The following is a 19,604-nucleotide window of genomic DNA, read 5'->3' on the forward strand; positions in this document are numbered from 1 at the left end:
AGAGAGAGAGGAGAGAGAGAGAGAGAGAGAGAGAGAGGAGGGAGAGAGAGAGAGAGAGAGAGAGAGAGAGAGAGAGAGAGAGAGAGAGAGAGAGAGAGAGAGAGAGAGAGAGAGAGAGAGAGAGAGAGAGAGAGAGAGAGGAGAGAGAGAGAGAGAGAGAGAGAGAGAGAGAGAGAGAGAGAGAGAGAGAGAGAGAGAGAGAGAGAGAGAGAGAGAGAGTGAGAGAGAGAGAGAGAGAGAGAGAGAGAGAGAGAGAGAGAGAGAGAGAGAGAGAGAGAGAGAGAGAGAGAGAGAGAGAGAGGGTAAAAAAGGGGTAAAGTTAAATAGGGTAGAGAAATGGCATATGCATTATATATTATGGTGATCATATAAGGAATACTTACGGTGGGGCATGGGTGGTGACGTGTTAGCAATGACAACTGAGTGGACAGAGCTTGACAATTGGCACCCTAAACAACTGAGTGGACAGCGCTTCGGATTCGTAGTCCGAAGGTTCCGGGTTCGATCCCCAGTGGAGGCGGAAACAAATGGGCAGACGTTTTTTCACCCTGATGCACTTGTTCACCTAGCCCCTATTCAGTAAATAGCTACCTGGGAGTTAGACAGTTGCTACGGGTTGCTTTCTGGGGGAGTGTAACAAAAAGGAGGCCTGGTCGAGGACCGGGCCGCGGAGACGCTAAGCTCCAAAATCATCTCAAGATAACCTCAAGATACGCATGGACAGAACGGATCCAGGATAACATCCTCCCGGATCAAGTGTCGACACCGACTATAAACACATTGGGATTAAAAGTGACTAATTTTCGAGTAATTTTATCTTTGAGTAATTTGTTCTGCTTATACTCAAGCCCCGCGATGATGCTTGATAAGAGCGAGAGCTTAACATTGACAGATCACGGTAATGAGAGATGCATCAGTGTGGGGGATGCTGCCTCCACAGACACCAGTAGTGGAGCAGCAACAGCCTCCACAGACACCAGTAGTGGAGCAGCTACAACCTCCACAGTCACCAGTAGTGGAGCAGCTACAGCCTCCACAGTCACCAGTAGTGGAGCAGCTACAGCCTCCACAGTCACCAGTAGTGGAGCAGCTACAGCCTCCACAGTCACCAGTAGTGGAGCAGCTACAGCCTCCACAGTCACCAGTAGTGGAGCAGCTACAGCCTCCACAGTCACCAGTAGTGGAGCAGCTACAGCCTCCACAGACACCAGTAGTGGAGCAGCTACAACCTCCACAGTCACCAGTAGTGGAGCAGCTACAGCCTCCACAGTCACCAGTAGTGGAGCAGCTACAGCCTCCACAGTCACCAGTAGTGGAGCAGCTACAGCCTCCACAGTCACCAGTAGTGGAGCAGCTACAGCCTCCACAGTCACCAGTAGTGGAGCAGCTACAGCCTCCACAGTCACCAGTAGTGGAGCAGCTACAGCCTCCACAGTCACCAGTAGTGGAGCAGCTACAGCCTCCACTGTCACCAGTAGTGGAGCAGCTACAACCTCCACTGTCACCAGTAGTGGAGCAGCTACAGCCTCCACTGTCACCAGTAGTGGAGCAGCTTCAGCCTCCACTGTCACCAGTAGTGGAGCAGCTACAGCCTCCACTGTCACCAGTAGTGGAGCAGCTACAACCTCCACTGTCACCAGTAGTGGAGCAGCTACAGCCTCCACTGTCACCAGTAGTGGAGCAGCTTCAGCCTCCACTGTCACCAGTAGTGGAGCAGCTACAGCCTCCACTGTCACCAGTAGTGGAGCAGCTACAGCCTCCACTGTCACCAGTAGTGGAGCAGCTACAACCTCCACTGTCACCAGTAGTGGAGCAGCTACAGCCTCCACTGTCACCAGTAGTGGAGCAGCTTCAGCCTCCACTGTCACCAGTAGTGGAGCAGCTACAACCTCCACTGTCACCAGTAGTGGAGCAGCTACAGCTAGTCACGCTACAATACCTGGCGCTCAATATCAATATCAATAATATATAAACACAGGAGATAATAGGAAAGAAAATGGGATAGAGGTATGAAGCAGGAAATGGTAGAAGGTAATTTAGTGAGGGAAGAGAAGGGAAGGGGGAAGAGGGGAAGCCGTAGAAGGGAAGTGTGCATGTCTGAACTTCATGGCTTGACGATGATTTTCTTAATCCAATATGTCATCCCATCTTCTTCTTTTGATAGTACCTTTTTGTAAGTATGTGCATCATAGTACAAATATTGACGTACTAAGTAATGAGATAGTAGAATTTTGTATTATTCATTTTATATAGTCCGAACAAAATGAAGCTAAAAAACAAACTTAAATATTTCTAGACCTCTTATATTACACACATATGTACTATATTAGGCCTCAGATAGCATGTATTAGGTCTAGGAAAGACAGACTTACTGAGATAATTCCAAAAGTAAAAGAAATAAAAGTGCCAGATTATGCAGGCGATGAGTCACAGTAACGTGGCTGAAATATGTTGACCAGACCACACACTAGAAGGTGAAGGGACGACGACGTTTCGGTCCGTCTTGGACCATTCTCAAGTCGATTGGACCATTCTCAACAATCGACTTGAGAATGGTCCAGGACGGACCGAAACGTCGTGGTCCCTTCACCTTCTAGTGTGTGGACTGGTCAACAGTGCCAAATAATGTTTCTCGGATAGACAGAACTCGCCCTCTAGTGGTGACAGCTCGCCATGCTGGGGATTTTTTATTAGCTGTTAATAACATTACCTTGAGAAGATAATTAAGAGAGTTACCAGATTTAATTACTAAACTAATATGACTAGATGTCTCCCTGACACGTGGGCTCTTCACATTGGTACAACCGTTCGCCTCATGACACGTTCACCTCATGACACGTTCACTTTATGACACGTTCACCTCATGGCACGTTCGCCTCATGAAGTTCACCTCATGATACGTTCACCTCATGATACGTTCACCTCATGGCACGTTCGCACCATGACACGTTCACCTCATGTCACGTTTACCTCATGACACGTTCACTTTATGACACGTTCACCTCATGACACGTTCACCTCATGGCACGTTCACCTCAAGACACGTTCACCTCATGGCAAGTTCACCTCAAGACACGTTCACCTCATGATACGTTCACCTCATGACACGTTCACTTTATGACACGTTCACCTCATTATACGTTCACCTCATTATACGTTCACCTCATTATACGTTCACCTCATGACACGTTCACTTTATGACACGTTCACCTCATGACACGTTCACCTCATGGTCTGCCGTCCAATGGTTATATTACACCTGTGCAACAGCCGGCAATATATAGAATTACGGGCTCACCATAGCCCGTGCTACATGCACATTTCGTTCTGAGTAGCTAAAATCTGAAACAACAACAACAACAACAACAACCCTGCAACATCAAAAGTTACAGCCCCGCTCCTGTGCCAGGTAAGTCCACCACGGGCTCACCATAGCCCGTGCTACTTGGAACTTTTTGTTCCCAGTAGCTCAATCTTAAACAACAACAACAACAACCGTGAATGCGTTTGGACGAACAAAAATGTTTTGGTGAATAAATCTATTTAAACACATGATAGATTTAACACAGTTCTGCAAATATGAGAAGTTTTAGACCTGTTGCAATATTTAGTTTTGTCGGCAACATCCGAGGGACTTAAAGCTTAACCTCTGTTGATGTCGACAACATCCGAGGGACTTAAAGCTTAACCTCTGTTGATGTCGACAACATCCGAGGGACTTAAAGCTTAACCTCTGTTGATGTCGACAACATCCGAGGGACTTAAAGCTTAACCTCTGTTGATGTCGACAACATCCGAGGGACTTGAAGCTTAACCACCGTTGATGTCGACAAGATCCGAGGGACTTAAAGCTTAACCACCGTTGATGTCGACAAGATCCGAGGGACTTAAAGCTTAACCTCCGTTGATGTCGACAACATCCGAGGGACTTAAAGCTTAACCTCTGTTGATGTCGGCAACATCCGAGGGACTTAAAGCTTAACCTCTGTTGATGTCGACAACATCCGAGGGACTTAAAGCTTAACCTCTGTTGATGTCGGCAACATCCGAGGGACTTAAAGCTTAACCTCTGTTGATGTCGACAACATCCGAGGGACTTAAAGCTTAGCCTCTGTTGATGTCGACAACATCCGAGGGACTTAAAGCTTAACCTCTGTTGATGTCGACAACATCCGAGGGACTTAAAGCTTAACCTCTGTTGATGTCGACAACATCCGAGGGACTTGAAGCTTAACCACCGTTGATGTCGACAAGATCCGAGGGACTTAAAGCTTAACCACCGTTGATGTCGACAAGATCCGAGGGACTTAAAGCTTAACCTCCGTTGATGTCGACAAGATCCGAGGGACTTAAAGCTTAACCTCCGTTGATGTCGACAACATCCGAGGGACTTAAAGCTTAACCTCTGTTGATGTCGGCAACATCCGAGGGACTTAAAGCTTAACCTCTGTTGATGTCGACAACATCCGAGGGACTTAAAGCTTAACCTCTGTTGATGTCGGCAACATCCGAGGGACTTAAAGCTTAACCTCTGTTGATGTCGACAACATCCGAGGGACTTAAAGCTTAGCCTCTGTTGATGTCGACAACATCCGAGGGACTTAAAGCTTAACCTCTGTTGATGTCGACAACATCCGAGGGACTTAAAGCTTAACCTCTGTTGATGTCGACAACATCCGAGGGACTTGAAGCTTAGCCACCGTTGATGTCGACAAGATCCGAGGGACTTAAAGCTTAACCACCGTTGATGTCGACAAGATCCGAGGGACTTAAAGCTTAACCTCCGTTGATGTCGACAACATCCGAGGGACTTAAAGCTTAACCTCTGTTGATGTCGGCAACATCCGAGGGACTTAAAGCTTAACCTCTGTTGATGTCGACAACATCCGAGGGACTTAAAGCTTAACCTCTGTTGATGTCGGCAACATCCGAGGGACTTAAAGCTTAACCTCTGTTGATGTCGACAACATCCGAGGGACTTAAAGCTTAACCTCTGTTGATGTCGGCAACATCCGAGGGACTTAAAGCTTAACCTCTGTTGATGTCGACAACATCCGAGGGACTTAAAGCTTAACCTCTGTTGATGTCGACAACATCCGAGGGACTTAAAGCTTAACCTCTGTTGATGTCGACAACATCCGAGGGACTTGAAGCTTAACCACCGTTGATGTCGACAAGATCCGAGGGACTTAAAGCTTAACCACCGTTGATGTCGACAAGATCCGAGGGACTTAAAGCTTAACCTCCGTTGATGTCGACAACATCCGAGGGACTTAAAGCTTAACCACCGTTGATGTCGACAACATCCGAGGGACTTAAAGCTTAACCTCCGTTGATGTCGACAACATCCGTGGGACTTGAAGCTTAACCACCGTTGATGTCGACAACATCCGTGGGACTTAAAGCTTAACCACCGTTGATGTCGACAACATCCGAGGGACTTAAAGCTTAACCTCCGTTGATGTCGACAACATCCGTGGGACTTGAAGCTTAACCACCGTTGATGTCGACAACATCCGTGGGACTTAAAGCTTAACCACCGTTGATGTCGATAACATGTGTCAGCCCCCCCACCCCCCTCCAGGGAACGCCTCCGCTAAAACAAATAATTTCGTTTTCTCCCATTGAATATACGTTAATCCCGAGGACAAACATTTCTCACAAACCTAAACATTATTTTGTCTTTTCCTCGATCGAATTCCAATACTTGTTTTAGTGGCCGCATTAAACCAAAAAAATATACGCAAGACTACTTTCAATAATGACATTTTGTTCTTTGGAAATTTACCTTTGATATCACTTTGTGTTATACATGGTATAAATACATATATGTAACTGAAAACTCACACCCCAGAAGTGACTCGTTCGAGTCACTTCTGATTCTGGTGTGAGTTTTCAGTTGTATATTGTCCTGGGGACCATTCAGGCTTGTTCGCATACATATATGTGTATATGCGTATACATTGACAGTTGGATATATGCAGCTAGTGAGCTGCTATAGTCCCCGGCGATTACTGGGCCCCGCCCTTCCAGCTATCTGAACTCTTTCGTAACCTTAACGAAAGGAAATTTAACTTTCGTAAACAAAACAAAAAGAAAGGGGGAATTTCACAACCTAGATTACTATGTTGTGTGCTACAGCTCCGCGTAACTCTCTTCCTTTTCCCTCGAACCCTTTTCCTCTCCTTTCTACTCATTTCACTTCCCGTCCCCCTCTTCCATCCCTCGCTATCCACGACCGCTGTCTCTCCCTCCCCAGAGACTCGTTCGGACACGAGCAGCTCTCCAGGGACGAGGCTTCACACCATATGCCTCCATATATTTTTCCACGCGGTTTCAAAATGCTCTATTAAAGTCAGGTCTCCTTCCTTTCTCTCTCTCTCTCTCTGTCTTTCTTTGTCTATCTTCTGTATATATATATATATCTCTCTCTCTCTCTCTCTCTCTCTCTCTCTCTCTCTCTCTCTCTCTCTCTCTCTCTCTCTCTCTCTCTCTCTAACTAACTAACTCCCACACTATATTTTTACACTGTTTTATCACAAATTTATTTAATGTTGTCGAGTAATGTATCAAAAATTGATATGCTGGTCAAAGATTTCAGTGTAAGCTGCTAATGAGACTGTCGGTGGTAAGAGATTGAAGCTGTCGTTACTAAACAGTTATGAAAATATAAAATGTTGAATCTGAAACCATTGAGGCAGCTCCTGCTTAGAACATTCGTGCACTGTGTTTGAAACTGTTCATGGAGTTTGTTTCTATGGTACCTTGTTCCAGAGATCGTCAACTCTAATGAACAAATCCACAAGGGCCGTGACGAGGATTCGAACCTGCGTCCGAGAGCATCCTAGACGCTGCCTTAATGGACTGAGCTACGGCATGGTCAAAGGAATTGAAACCGGAAGTTTCAACGAAAAAGGCAGCGTCTGGGATGCTCTCGGACACAGGTTCGAATCCTTGTCACGGCCCTTGTGGATTTGTTCATTTGATGCATCATGTAATTGGGATTTCTGTGTGTAATCGTTAACTCTAATCCTGAAACCAATGTTTACCTCTTTATCGTCTCAATATAAATTCATCCTGTTATAGAATATTGTGTTTCTCGTTTTAAGTCATGCTCATATTTATAAAACCAAATTTATATTTTCCCCCTAAGAAGAACGTAAGAACATAAGAATAAACGTAACTGTAGAGGGCCGATTGGCCCATACGAGGCAGCGCCTAGTTATACACACCCAATCCCACACATATACGAGTCCAACCCACGCTTGAAACAATCAAGGGGACCTCACCTCCACCACATTACGCGGTAATTGGTTCCACAAATCAACAACCCTGTTACCTAACCAGTGTCTTTCCTAAATCTAAACTTATCCAATTTATACCCATTGTTTCGTGTTCTGTCTTGTGTTGATACGTTTAATACCCCTATTAATATCCCCTTTGTAATGTCCATTCATGCACTTGTAAACCTCTATCATGTCACACCTAACTCTTCGCCTTTCCAGTGAATGCAATTTATGCTTTGTTAATCTTTCTTCATATGACATGTTTCTAATTTGGGAGGATAAATTTGTCATCCTATGCTGGACGCATTAAAGTGAATTTATATCCATTCTATAGTATGGCGACCAAAACTGAACTGCATAATCTGAATAGGGGCCTAACAAGAGCAAGATATAGCTGAAGAACCACACCAGGTGTCTTGTTACTAACTCTTCGATTAATAAATCCCAGTGACCTATTTGCCTTATCGCGAACATTTATGCATTGGTTTTTGCTTTTAAATTCTTACTAATCATAACTCCCAGATCCCTTTCACAATCCGACTTCGCAATCTCAGCACCATCTAGCTCGTATTTAGTAACTCTATCATCATTACCTTGGCTCAAAACTTTACATTTGTCAGCATTAAAATGCATCTGCCAATCTTTTGATCTATCTCAATACCCTATTTAGATCGTCTTGAAGAAACAGTGAGTCTCTTCCGTGTTTATTTCCCTCCCGATTTTTGTGTCATCGGCAAATTTGCAAATATTGATGCTCAAACCTGAATATAAATCATTTATATATATTATAAATAACAGAGCAGAGGTCACAGGACAGAGCCTTGAGGCACTCCATTTGCAACATTTTCCCTATTCTGACTTAACCCCATTTATACTAACTCTCTGTTTCCTTTGGTATAGCCATGCCCTAATCCAACTTAATATAGCACCCCCAATACCATGAGCCTAAATCTTTTTAATCAGGCTTTCATGTGGCACTGTATCAAAAGCTTCGCTAAAGTCAAGGTACACAACATCACAATCCTTACCACTATCAACTGCCTGCCCTGTTAAGCTCCATCTTCCATCTGAATAATATGGAACAGTAGGTTCGTCAATCAGGTTGTGATTTATACGCCAGGCTGCGAGCAGCCGAGTCTAACAGCCTTGTTGACCAGTCCAGCAACCAGGAGGCCTGGTCGAGAACCGGGACGCAGTGACGTTGAGCCCTGAAATAATAGGGGCCCTGACAGCTGAGTGGACAGCACTTCGGATTCGTAGTCCTGAGGTTCCGGGTTCGATCCCCGGTGGAGGCGGAAACAATGGGCAGAGTTTCTTTCACCCTGACACCCCTGTTACCTAGCAGTAAATAGGTACCTGGAAGTTAAACAGCTGCTACGGGGGTGCTTCCTGGAGGGGAGTAACAAAAAAGGAGGCCTGGTCGAGGACCGGGCTGCGGGGACGCTAAGCCCCGAAATCATCTCAAGATAACCTCAAGATAACCATCGCAAGTAACCGCAAGGTAAGGTAGGGCTGGTGTAAAGAGGGACGTGTTCTCTGAAAATAAACTGGCTGTTTATGGTGGAATGATCACCTGAGAGATCTAGACCAACAACACCGACATAACCAACCAACATAAAGACAATAGAAGATTAGACATAGCCGAGGCACTACATATCAAACACTCATCCAACAATAAATAAAAATTTAAATATTGTATATATATCTGGACAGAAGAGAACACTGAAAATGCATGAGTGACATAAATAAACTATTTTACAAGAAATGAAAAGATGAAATTCACCAACAAAAATATAATAATATAAATCGCTCTGGAAAAATCTGCGAATTGTGAAGTCAAAATAAATACACTATGCAAATAGAATGACAAGATAATATCTCAGAATATTTCATATAAGATCTTTTCTCAAAGACAATCTCGCCGGTAACGAAGCAGGAATACGAAGGTGTTGATAAAAATTGGGTAAATTAATTAATTTGAAATTTTATTTAAATTTCAATAAAAAGAAACAAAAGGGGAAATGAATCGGGGGAATAATGAAATGGATGACGATAAAGAGAATGAGAAAGAAGAAAGAGGATAACAAGAGATAAAGGCAGGTAATATCCAGGAGACTCAGGAGGACAGGTAGCAAGGACAGGCGATGAAGACAGGTTACATGGACAGGTTACATGGATAGGTCAGGATAACAGGCCAAAATGACAGGTCAAGTGGGATGCCATGACACAGGTCCAAAGGTCAGGCCCAATGGACAGGTGAAGAGGACACCATATCTCTATCACCACTATCTCCAGCATCACCACCATCCCTCTCTCTTTCACCATCACCATTTCCGACCTCACCATCATCACTATAATCGTCACCGATTCGACATGTCTGCCTTTCTAAAATCAAGAATTCCTCTATAAGCTGAGACAGAGAAACCTCTCAGGTTGACGAGGGGAGAGCACGAGACCAGCCAGCCCTTCGAGACCGAGATCATCCAGCCGGCAGAGACCAAGCCGGACGAGACCGACACAAATCATTCAACCACGACCACCCATCGGACCGAGACGAACCACCCGACCGAGACCAACCTCTGTCTATCTCTCACTGCCGCAAATCGTCATCAGTGTCAGTTTGGAGATCACAGAGACTTTGGTAACTGAGATGGGAAGATTTTACCCTCGGATGGCTCCTAAGACGCTCTCTCTCTCTCTCTCTCACTCTCTCTCTCTCTCTCTCTCTCTCTCTCTCTCTCTCTCTCTCTCTCTCTCTCTCTCTCTCTCTCTCTGTCTGTCTCTCTCTCTCTCTCTCTCTCTCTCTCTCTCTCTCTCTCTCTCTCTCTCTATCTATCTATCTCTCTCTTTCTCTTTATTCTTGGCTTTCCACAGAATACCCAAATGAGCCACAGAGACATTAGAAAGAACTGTTTAATTATCAGGATAGTAAACAGATGGAATGCATTAGGAAGTGATGTGGTGGAGGCTGACTCCAAACACAGTTTCAAATGAATATATGATAGAGCCCAATACGCTTAGGAATCTGTACACCAGTTAGATGACAGTAGAGAAGCGGGACCAAAGAGCAGAAGCTCAACTCCCCCCCCCCCCCCAAGCAAAACTAGGTAAGTAAAAATAGGTTACCTTGAGGTGTTTCCGGGGCTTAGCGTCCCCGCGGACCGGTCGTCGACCAGGCCTCCCGACCAGGTGAGTACAACTAGGTGCAACCCATAATCGACTCAAGTCGATTACATTCAGCGGTCGACCCCACAGACGCATTCATAATTTTGTACATGGTGTTCATTCAAAACGGGAATTTTCTCAAATATAACTTAATATTATAATATATTAGCATATTGTGCATATATAGGCATAGGTTAGGTTAGGTGTTTTGGTCCTGTTGGCGATTATTTAATGTATTTGTAGTACGTGGGTGAAGCATTTATAGCGTTGTGGTTCGAACAAAATTCGTCAGTGAAGCACTTGTTCCGGAAGTGTTCGAACGTCATCAGTTGTGAGTCGTGTGTAAACCGTTTTTGAACCATAAACAGGGAGTTTAGCGGGTGGATGGAATCACTTTTGGGTCGTTGTTTGGAGGATGCGTTGACTAGGTGAGTAAAGTTTAAATTTGAATTATTTTAAGAAAAAAATCTTTAAAAATTCAAGCTGTTGACCAAACCACACACTAGAAAGTGAAGGGGACGAAAACGTTTCGGTCCGTCCTGGACCATTCTCACGTCGATGAGAAAGTGAGAAAGTGAAGTCCCTTCACTTTCTAGTGTGTGGTCTGGTCAAGAAACATAACAGATTAAAAAAGAAATCTGTTAAAATCTCGCGAAATAAGGAAACGTGGTTCAGATCAACAGTTTTTGTGTGTGTGAGAGCCGTAATCCCAGGCGGTGAGCCTTGGGCTGTGGCGCAGAGACTGACAGCGGCGCCCGAAGGGGGGGGGGGAGGAAAAAGCTTCACAGACAAGTCTCGAGCCGTCGGGGGATGTGAAGCAGACCTGCCACCATGTTTTCCTCGCTTGCTAGACCTCCCACCCTCCCCATCTCCCCCCCAACCAAACCCCCACCCCTCCACCGCCTCCCAACCAAACCCCCACCCCCCCCACCGCCCCCCAACCCCCCACAACATTTTTGCTGGCTCAGTTTATCAGTGGAGATGGTGCGGAGTGTGTCACACAGCTGACCGTATCGGCCAACACTACCACCAGGAAGTTTTCCCGCCAGACGTGTTTGTTTGTGTTTGCGGTCAGTGCTCAGTGCTCGTGTTTGTTTGTTCAGTCGGTGTTTTATTCTCGGGCTAAGTGTGTTCTCATACATCTTGCAAGTGACTTTATCATATTTATGGAAAGTGCTGATCGATTTTATTATAAAGTTTTCACAATCTTGTCCAGTTTTATAATATAATAAGCTGAAGCAGACCGGAGTATATCCTAAACATGCGATAAAACTATATTCTGGCGTCCAGCTAAATTTAATGCTGTTCTGTTAGAAAACAGGCGAACCCACAGAAATTTTATATATTTCACCTGCTCTGAGCAAAGCATATCCTCGCCCCCCCCCCCCACCACTACCACAGTAATGCTAATTGACACGTAAGTATAACAAATATTTTGCTTAGAATTAAAAACTTTATTCATAATAACTTATAGAGTATGATTGGTTGACTGATTTAGTCACTTATTATGCAGCCCATACCCATCCCGTGGGCGGTGGTGGAATGGGTTACAGAGGCACATAATGGGTTCCAGAACTGAACCCCGTAGTTCGTTTAGCTACGCAATAGACATGTTTGTTCAAGACAATTGACATGGTGAGTCAGGTACACAGTTCCTAATCCTGCTCCACACCCACCCAACTGGGCGGCAGCTTTACAATCATGTGCAGGCTGCACCTTCAGAAGGCAAACTCTGGATACTTGGCTAAGATTCCTGCTGGCAGTACATCATTATCAATGAAGTACTTACACATTTCGTAAACACCATTCATAGCTATTTCTGAATTCAACATTTTTTTTTTACATTCGGTTGCATTGAACTTCAAAGTATGTGAGTATAGTTCTGCTGACAGCATTTACATTTAGTCGTCATGGTCAGCAGGTGGTATAAACTCCCAGAGGCACTTGTAGCCGAGGCTAAGCCTAGCAGTGGTAACGTCTTGAAGTCTATTACCCCTCACTGGATGATCGATAGACGTGCGGTTCTTCCTGTATAATAGAATGATGATAGATGGAGTAACTGGTGTGAATTTCCCCTTTGCGTCAAGAAAACTATATTTTATTGCAGTTCCCGGTATATTGCTGCCTTCAGGCTGCTCAAAGGCAGTCCAAGATGGTAATCAATTCCCATTTTACGAGGAAAAGTTTTGGTTTACTCATACGTTTTACCATGCATTCTGAGACCAATATGGGGAAGGAATAGACTGGAAACAAGCTCTGAATGTATCATTAATTATTGTATTATATCTGTGTCTAGCTTCAAACGCACGAACAATCCATTTATGCCTTAGGGAACTGAGTTCAGTCAAGGATGAAAAGGAGTTGCTTACAATTAACGTGTCAATTTTAGATTCATATACGCGTTCGAGTGCAAGGATTATGGCAACCAATTCTGTTTGAAGGGTGGAGGCCCAGTTATTTATACGCACTCCACACTCATATGAGAAGGAACCATCTCTCGCTCTCACAACATCTGCACTTCCAACTGCACCAGAGGGCTGATGCAAGGAGCCATCAGAGTAAAGAGTTTGGGCAAGTGAGCGCTCTCTGACCAGAGCATCAAGTTGGCTTAAGGCATTGAGCTTTGTTTCCTGTCGAAGCATAAGATGCTGTGCCTGGATTGTACCTGGGAGTTATTTAACTCCCGAAGCCCGGCCCGGGGCCAGGCTTGACTTGTTCTCTCTCTCTCTCTCTCTCTCTCTCTCTCTCTCTCTCTCTCTCTCTCTCTCTCTCTCTCTCTCTCTCTCTCTCTCTCTCTCTCTCTCTCTCTCTCTCTGTCGCTCTCTCTCTCTCTCTGTCGCTCTCTCTCTCTCTCTCTCTCTCTCTCTCTCTCTCTCTCTCTCTCTCTCTCTCTCTCTCTCTCTCTCTCTCTCTCTCTCTCTCTCTCTCTGTCGCTCTTTCTCTCTCTGTTCCTTAATTATTGAAATATATGTACTTTCGCACCCACACACTCAAACACACACACATACACGTATACACGGAAAATACAAAGATGGGTTTAAGAGTTGATTAAACACACACACACACACACCTATTCACCAAATAGGTGAATAGGTGAGTACATACGGAAAGTGACAAGGAAATCTGCGAGGCACTGAATACCAGTTTCCATGGAGTATTCACAACCGAGCCTGAGCAGCTCCCATTGTTAGAAGAGATTACCCTAGATGAAAGACTATCAGGTAGTATAGAGGTGACAGCAGAGGAGGTAATGAAACAGTTGCAACACTGGATGCAACTAAAGCGGTTGGACCAGACAAAGTATCACCGTGGATACTAAAAGAGGCGGTTGTGACAAATAAGGATTGTAGGATCCTCCGAGAGGACTTGAACAGGTTGCAGAGATGATCAGAACAATGGCTACTGGAGTTCAACACGAGCAAATGTAAAGTTATGGAAATGGGATTAGGTGACAGGAGACCAAAGGAACAGTACACAATGAAGGGGAACTGCCTACCTGTGACGACGCGAGAGAGAGACCTGGGGTGGACGTAAGTCCTAATCTAACTCCTGAGGCACATGTAAATAGGATAACGACAGCAGCGTACTCTACACTGGCTAAAGTTAGAACATCATTCAGAAACCTAAGTAAGGAGGCATTTAGGGCGCTTTACACTGCCTACGTGAGGCCAGTCTTAGAGTATGCCGCCTCATCATGGAGTCCCCATCTGAAGAAACACATAAGGAAACTGGAGAAGGTTCTGAAGGTTGCAATAAGACTCGTTCCAGCGTTACGAGGGATGGGATAGGAAGAGCGCGTGTAGGAACTGTGCTTTACGACACTAGAAAAGTTAAGGGAGAGGGGGGGGGGGATATGATAGGAATGTATAAAATACCTAGGGGGATTGACTGAGTGGAATTAGACGAAATGTTCACACGGAATAGTAACAGAACGAGGGGACATGGGTGGAAGCTGGAAACTCAGAAGAGTCATAGAGATGTTAGGAAGTTTTCCTTTAGCGAGAGAGTAGTGGGAAAATGGAATGCACTTAAGGAGCAGATTGTGGAAGGAAATTCTATTCATAATTTTAAAACTAGGTATGATAGGGAAATGGGACAGGAGTCATTGCTGTAAACAACCGATGGCTCGAAAGGAGGGATCCAAGAGTCAATGCTCGATCCTGCAAGCAGAAATAGGTGAGTACAAATAAGTGAGCATACACAAACACACACACACACACACACACACACACACACACACACACACACACACACACACACACACACACACACACACACACATATAAAAAGAACGGTCTTTAGAACATATGTAAGGAATCTTTCAGAACTTTGTATACCACATATGTCCGACCAATCCTGGAGTATGCAGCCCCAGCATGGAGTCCATATCTAGTCAAGCATAAGACTAAACTGGAAAAGGTTCAAAAGTTTGCCACCAGACTAGTACCCGAATTGAGGAATATGAGGTACGAGGAGAGACTACGGGAATTAAACCACACGTCACTGGGAGACAGAAGAGTTAGAGGGGACGTGATCACCACATACAAGATTCTCAGAGTAACTGATAGGGTAGATAAAGACAGACTATTTAACACAAGAGGCACACGCACAAGGGGACACAGGTGGAAATTGAGTGCCCAAATTAGCCATAGAGACATTACAAAGAATTTTTTCAGTGTCAGAGTAGTAGACAAATGGAATGCATTAGGAAGTGATGTGGTGGAGGCTGACTCCATACACAGCTTCAAGTGTAGATGTGATAGAGCCCAATTGACTTAGGAACCTGTACATTAGTTGATTGACAGTCGAGAAGAGGGACCAAAGAGCCAGAGCTCAACCCCAGCAAATATAACTAGGCAAGTACAACTAGATAAGCACACATACACACTCACACACACATGCACACTCACACACACACACACACACACATACACACACACACACACAAATGTGTGTGTGTTAAAGGAATATTAATAAATTAATATTTTCGTGTATTTAAGACAGTGTATAGAGAAGCAACAAGGCTGCAATGGGTGTTGCACCGCTGGTGCATTTTTTTAGAGTGGTTGGAAAAGTTAACATAAACATGGCACGAGGAAACATTACTAGTTTCCAGCCCGACGCATTATTCATGTATCCGTCCATTCATTTTCCTGCTTTTCTAATTTTCTTTGTAAATTTTAACTTTGCACGAAACCTCATTTTTATATCCTTGAAAATCTACTTCTGGGAAAATGAAAAAAGAGTGAATATATATATATATATATATATATATATATATATATATATATATATATATATATATATATATATATATATATATATATATATATATATATATATAAATTAGATACAAAATTGTATCAAAGTAATTAGGTAGGCTTCGAAGTATCTTCCATTACGCTAATTGGCAACTTGAGAAACACTTTCTGATTGCCTAAGCAAATCAGAGGAGTGACAAGCGGGTGCTGATTGACCTGGACAGTCCATTAACACCATCATTAAAGAGTGAGAAACGGTTTTGATTGGCTGCCATTGCCGAGCCTGCCGCCAGCTGGTACCAGCTTCCAATATTATTGGCTGGTTAGAGGACTACTTCCCCCCCCCCCCTGGAAATTTCCGGCGTGAACTTATCTATGCCTATTGTTATTGTTCTTTTGGCGAGTCTTGAAGAACACCGTTGAAAATCATGTTTCTGAGTTAGTTTCTTGAACTTGTAGCATCTTGGAGGCTTTTCTACGAGGAAATTATCTGTAGTTATTAGTAAAGCAGTTTCTGTTGCAATATACAAGTGTCTGAGATAAGCCAGTTTAACTCCTTGCTAGCGTGGTTCAAGTAATCCCGGAGTCTTGTAGATTTTTTATCTTGGAATCACGTCGAATTTTTTTTCATGGGTCAACTTAACAAAACACAAAAAACAAAAAGGAAAAACGTTTTCCAGAGGCCGCTTTACGTGACGCTAACGTTGAGATTCCGCAAATGATCTCAAGAGGTTATTCCAGGTCAAGCCAACTCATCTGAGCCAGGTCACGAACGGCCCACGGGCGGGGATTGGTTGGGCAATTCGACCCCTCTCGAGATGGTTTCATTTAAGATGCCGAGCAGAGTTCTGGACGTCCCGCGTCAGATAATTTTCTATAATTCAGCGGGAGAGGCAATGGGTCCTCGGAGTCATCATGGAGGCTTACGAAGCGACCTTGTCCGACCTTGTTTTATAGGAAAATATTTAGCAATCCCTTCCCGTATCCGGAGACGCGAGGCGCGCAAGTCGATCTAACAATTTACATAGTAATGGCGGCACATCGATGTCATTGCAGAAGTTCCTGAGTGGGCGGGCTTCGAGAGGTAAGGGGAAAGGAGATTGGGAAGCTTTCCTGTCAAGAAGTGTCAAAAGGGGAAGCCAAGGGCTAAATTACCGAGATTTAGAGAGCTTCTTGAGGGAAGGGTGGCAATGGGAACTGGGGTAGGAATGGACATAAGAGGGTTCTGAAGTCAATGGAAACAGAAATGAAGAGCACAACGCTCAGTGGGAGGAGGAATAGGCAGTACAGGGGCGTCTAGTCAGTGGAAGAAGGCACCTGTCATGACTGAGGAGAGGAATTGGAAGCGTTTAGGCAGCGTACTGTCCGGTGGTGTTCAGCAACGCAGTTCTCCATGATTGCTTCAATGCTTGCCTCGACCCCTTCCCACTAACTGACCCCGCCCCAAGCCCCCTGGCAGCCGGCCACAGGTGGAAACCTGACCGTGCCTCCCCTGACCGTGACCCCTGGCCATGCCCCCCTGGCCGTGACCCCTGACCGTGACCCCTGGCCGTGCCCCCTGACCGTGACCCCTCTGACCGTGCCCCCCTGGCCGTGCCCCCCTGGCCGTGCCCCCCTGGCTGTGCCCCCTGACCGTGCCCCAGGCCTGTACGTCGCACCAGGCTGCATATACTTGATAGCTTCCACACGAAGATGAACACATTACCCAAGTTCTGAGCCACTGCCTGGAATATTTATGCTGCATTTTGGGAGGAGACAGTTTTCTGCTTAGTTGATGTCCTCTTGCAACTTTTTTTAAACAAATTTTCTCTCAGATATGTTTTTGTAATTTTTTCTTTAAATGCTTTGTTTTACTTTGAAGATTTGTAAAGTTTTGTGTTATTTCCTGGTTAATGTTAAGACTTTATCTCATGTTTAGATAAATAGAAACAATTGCCCGAAGTGGTGGTGATGTACAGCCTGAGTGACTGTGATGTACAGTCTGAGTGGCTGTGATGTACAGTCTGAGGGACTGTGTTGTACAGTCTGAGTGGCTGTGGTGTACAGTCTGAGGGGCTGTGATGTACAGTCTGAGGGGCTGTGTTGTACAGTCTGAGGGACTGTGATGTACAGTCTGAGGGGCTGTGATGTACAGTCTGAGGGGCTGTGTTGTACAGTCTGAGGGACTGTGATGTACAGTCTGACGGACTGTGATGTACAGTCTGAGGGGCTGTGTTGTACAGTCTGAGGGACTGTGATGTACAGTCTGAGGGGCTGTGATGTACAGTCTGAGGGGCTGTGTTGTACAGTCTGAGGGACTGTGATGTACAGTCTGACGGACTGTGATGTACAGTCTTTGTGGTGTATGGGGTTTTGTGGTGTAAATATTGAAGGGTTGGGGTGTAAAGCCTGAGGGGGGGGGGGGTGAAAAGTCAAGTTGTGTGATGGTCACTACACGACGTGATAATGGTCCAGGACGGACCGAAACGTCGTCGTTTCTTCATTTTATGATGTGTGGTTTGGTTACCATCGTCCCCCCCCCCCCCCGTCTACGGTGTCGGCTCCCTCCTCCCTAACTGCTTTGGCTGCCCGTTCTTCTGCCTTGCCTCTCCGTCAAAAACCTAACCTTCTAACCAGAAACGTATTAACCCAAACAGCTCTCCTACCCTACCGAGTCCGATGCATAGAAAACGTATATATATTTATATTTGTGAGCCGTAACTTCTCATAGTAGGCTGCATTTGTAACGTTGGTCACTACTGTAATCGTCCAGCGCTGTTTTCTGATAATTAAAATAAGAAAGTCATGTAACTGCAAACAACCGAACTACCTCATGTGGCTAACGATACCTTTTCTTTGTCTTCCTCAGGAGATGTGGTGGCAGGTGCTGTGGCTGGCTCTGCTACTGAGCCTCCTTCAGAAAAAGTCCTGCGCTTCGTCCTTGTTTCCCGGTGCCCCTCCGCGGCCGCCCATTCCTCCGCCACGCCCACCCCACCCCGCCCGCTATTTGGACCACGCCCTCTCCCACCCGTCACTGACACTCCGCCCACATTCCTCGGGGGGCAACGCCTTGCTGGATCTCTACGACGGCTTCGACGACCCGGGGGAGGCGTGGGAGGAGGACGACTCGTGGTGGGACGGCGTAGAGGAGGTTATCTTGACAAACAGCTTTAGCGATGGCTTCTCCTACGACGAGCTCTTCTACGATGATCTCTACGATATCAACTACACCTGCACCGACACCATGGAGTGTGAGGAGTTTGCCGCCCTGCCTCCTCCTCCAGATTTCATCCTCACTCTCCCTCCTCCCCCAGTCCCTCCGTTTCTCCAAGGAGCTATTGGCCGACTTCAGGAGGAGGGAAGAAAGAGGAAGAAGCTGGAATTACAAGAGGAGGAAGAGGAGGAGGAGGAAGAGCAGGAGGAAGAAGAGTCTTCCTGGGATCAGGATCAGTGTTCGCTCTGCGAGTGGGCCAGCGGAGGCAACAACACCTTGAGTCTTCTCCCTCCAGTATCAGGTTAGTCCAAAAACTCACGAGGATTGTTATTTTCTTCAGTCATTCCTAAATTTTATCACAGAAAATTGACCTGGCTTCGTGTAACATGAAATAATATCATAGCTTTCAGATTTTGCTCTTTCGAGCGATGGATTTCCAGTTATAGAAGATTATTTTTTAGTTATTTTTTGTATACTCTCCTAATGTTGGCAGCAGGTAAGTAGAGCGTAATATTTTGCCCGTCTGACTATTTGACCGTCTGTCTGTCTGTTTGACCGTCTGTCTGTTTGTCGTGTCAGCGCCATAACAGATACCAGATGATGTCAGCAAGTTTTAGTGTACGACTAAACAACAGACATATTTAGAGCTGCAGACTATGAGTCACAATAACGTGGCTGAAGTGGTAGAGCCGTAAGCTC

General features: G+C 45.3%; 1 protein-coding gene and 1 pseudogene across 1 annotated transcript in view; both read left to right on the plus strand.

The window, feature by feature from the left end:
* LOC138367869 (uncharacterized) overlaps positions 1–19,604 on the plus strand; it is a 501,322-nt gene that overhangs the window by 106,573 nt on the left and 375,145 nt on the right. Inside the window, 1 exon segment of the mRNA XM_069329916.1 lies at positions 18,561–19,206. Coding sequence (XP_069186017.1) covers positions 18,564–19,206 — 643 coding nt within the window. The 5' untranslated portion in view covers positions 18,561–18,563.
* On the plus strand, positions 856–1,965 carry LOC138367740 (mucin-21 pseudogene; annotated as a pseudogene).

Source organism: Procambarus clarkii, chromosome 23, assembly GCF_040958095.1.
Source record: "Procambarus clarkii isolate CNS0578487 chromosome 23, FALCON_Pclarkii_2.0, whole genome shotgun sequence".
NCBI classification, from domain to species: Eukaryota; Metazoa; Arthropoda; class Malacostraca; order Decapoda; family Cambaridae; genus Procambarus; species Procambarus clarkii.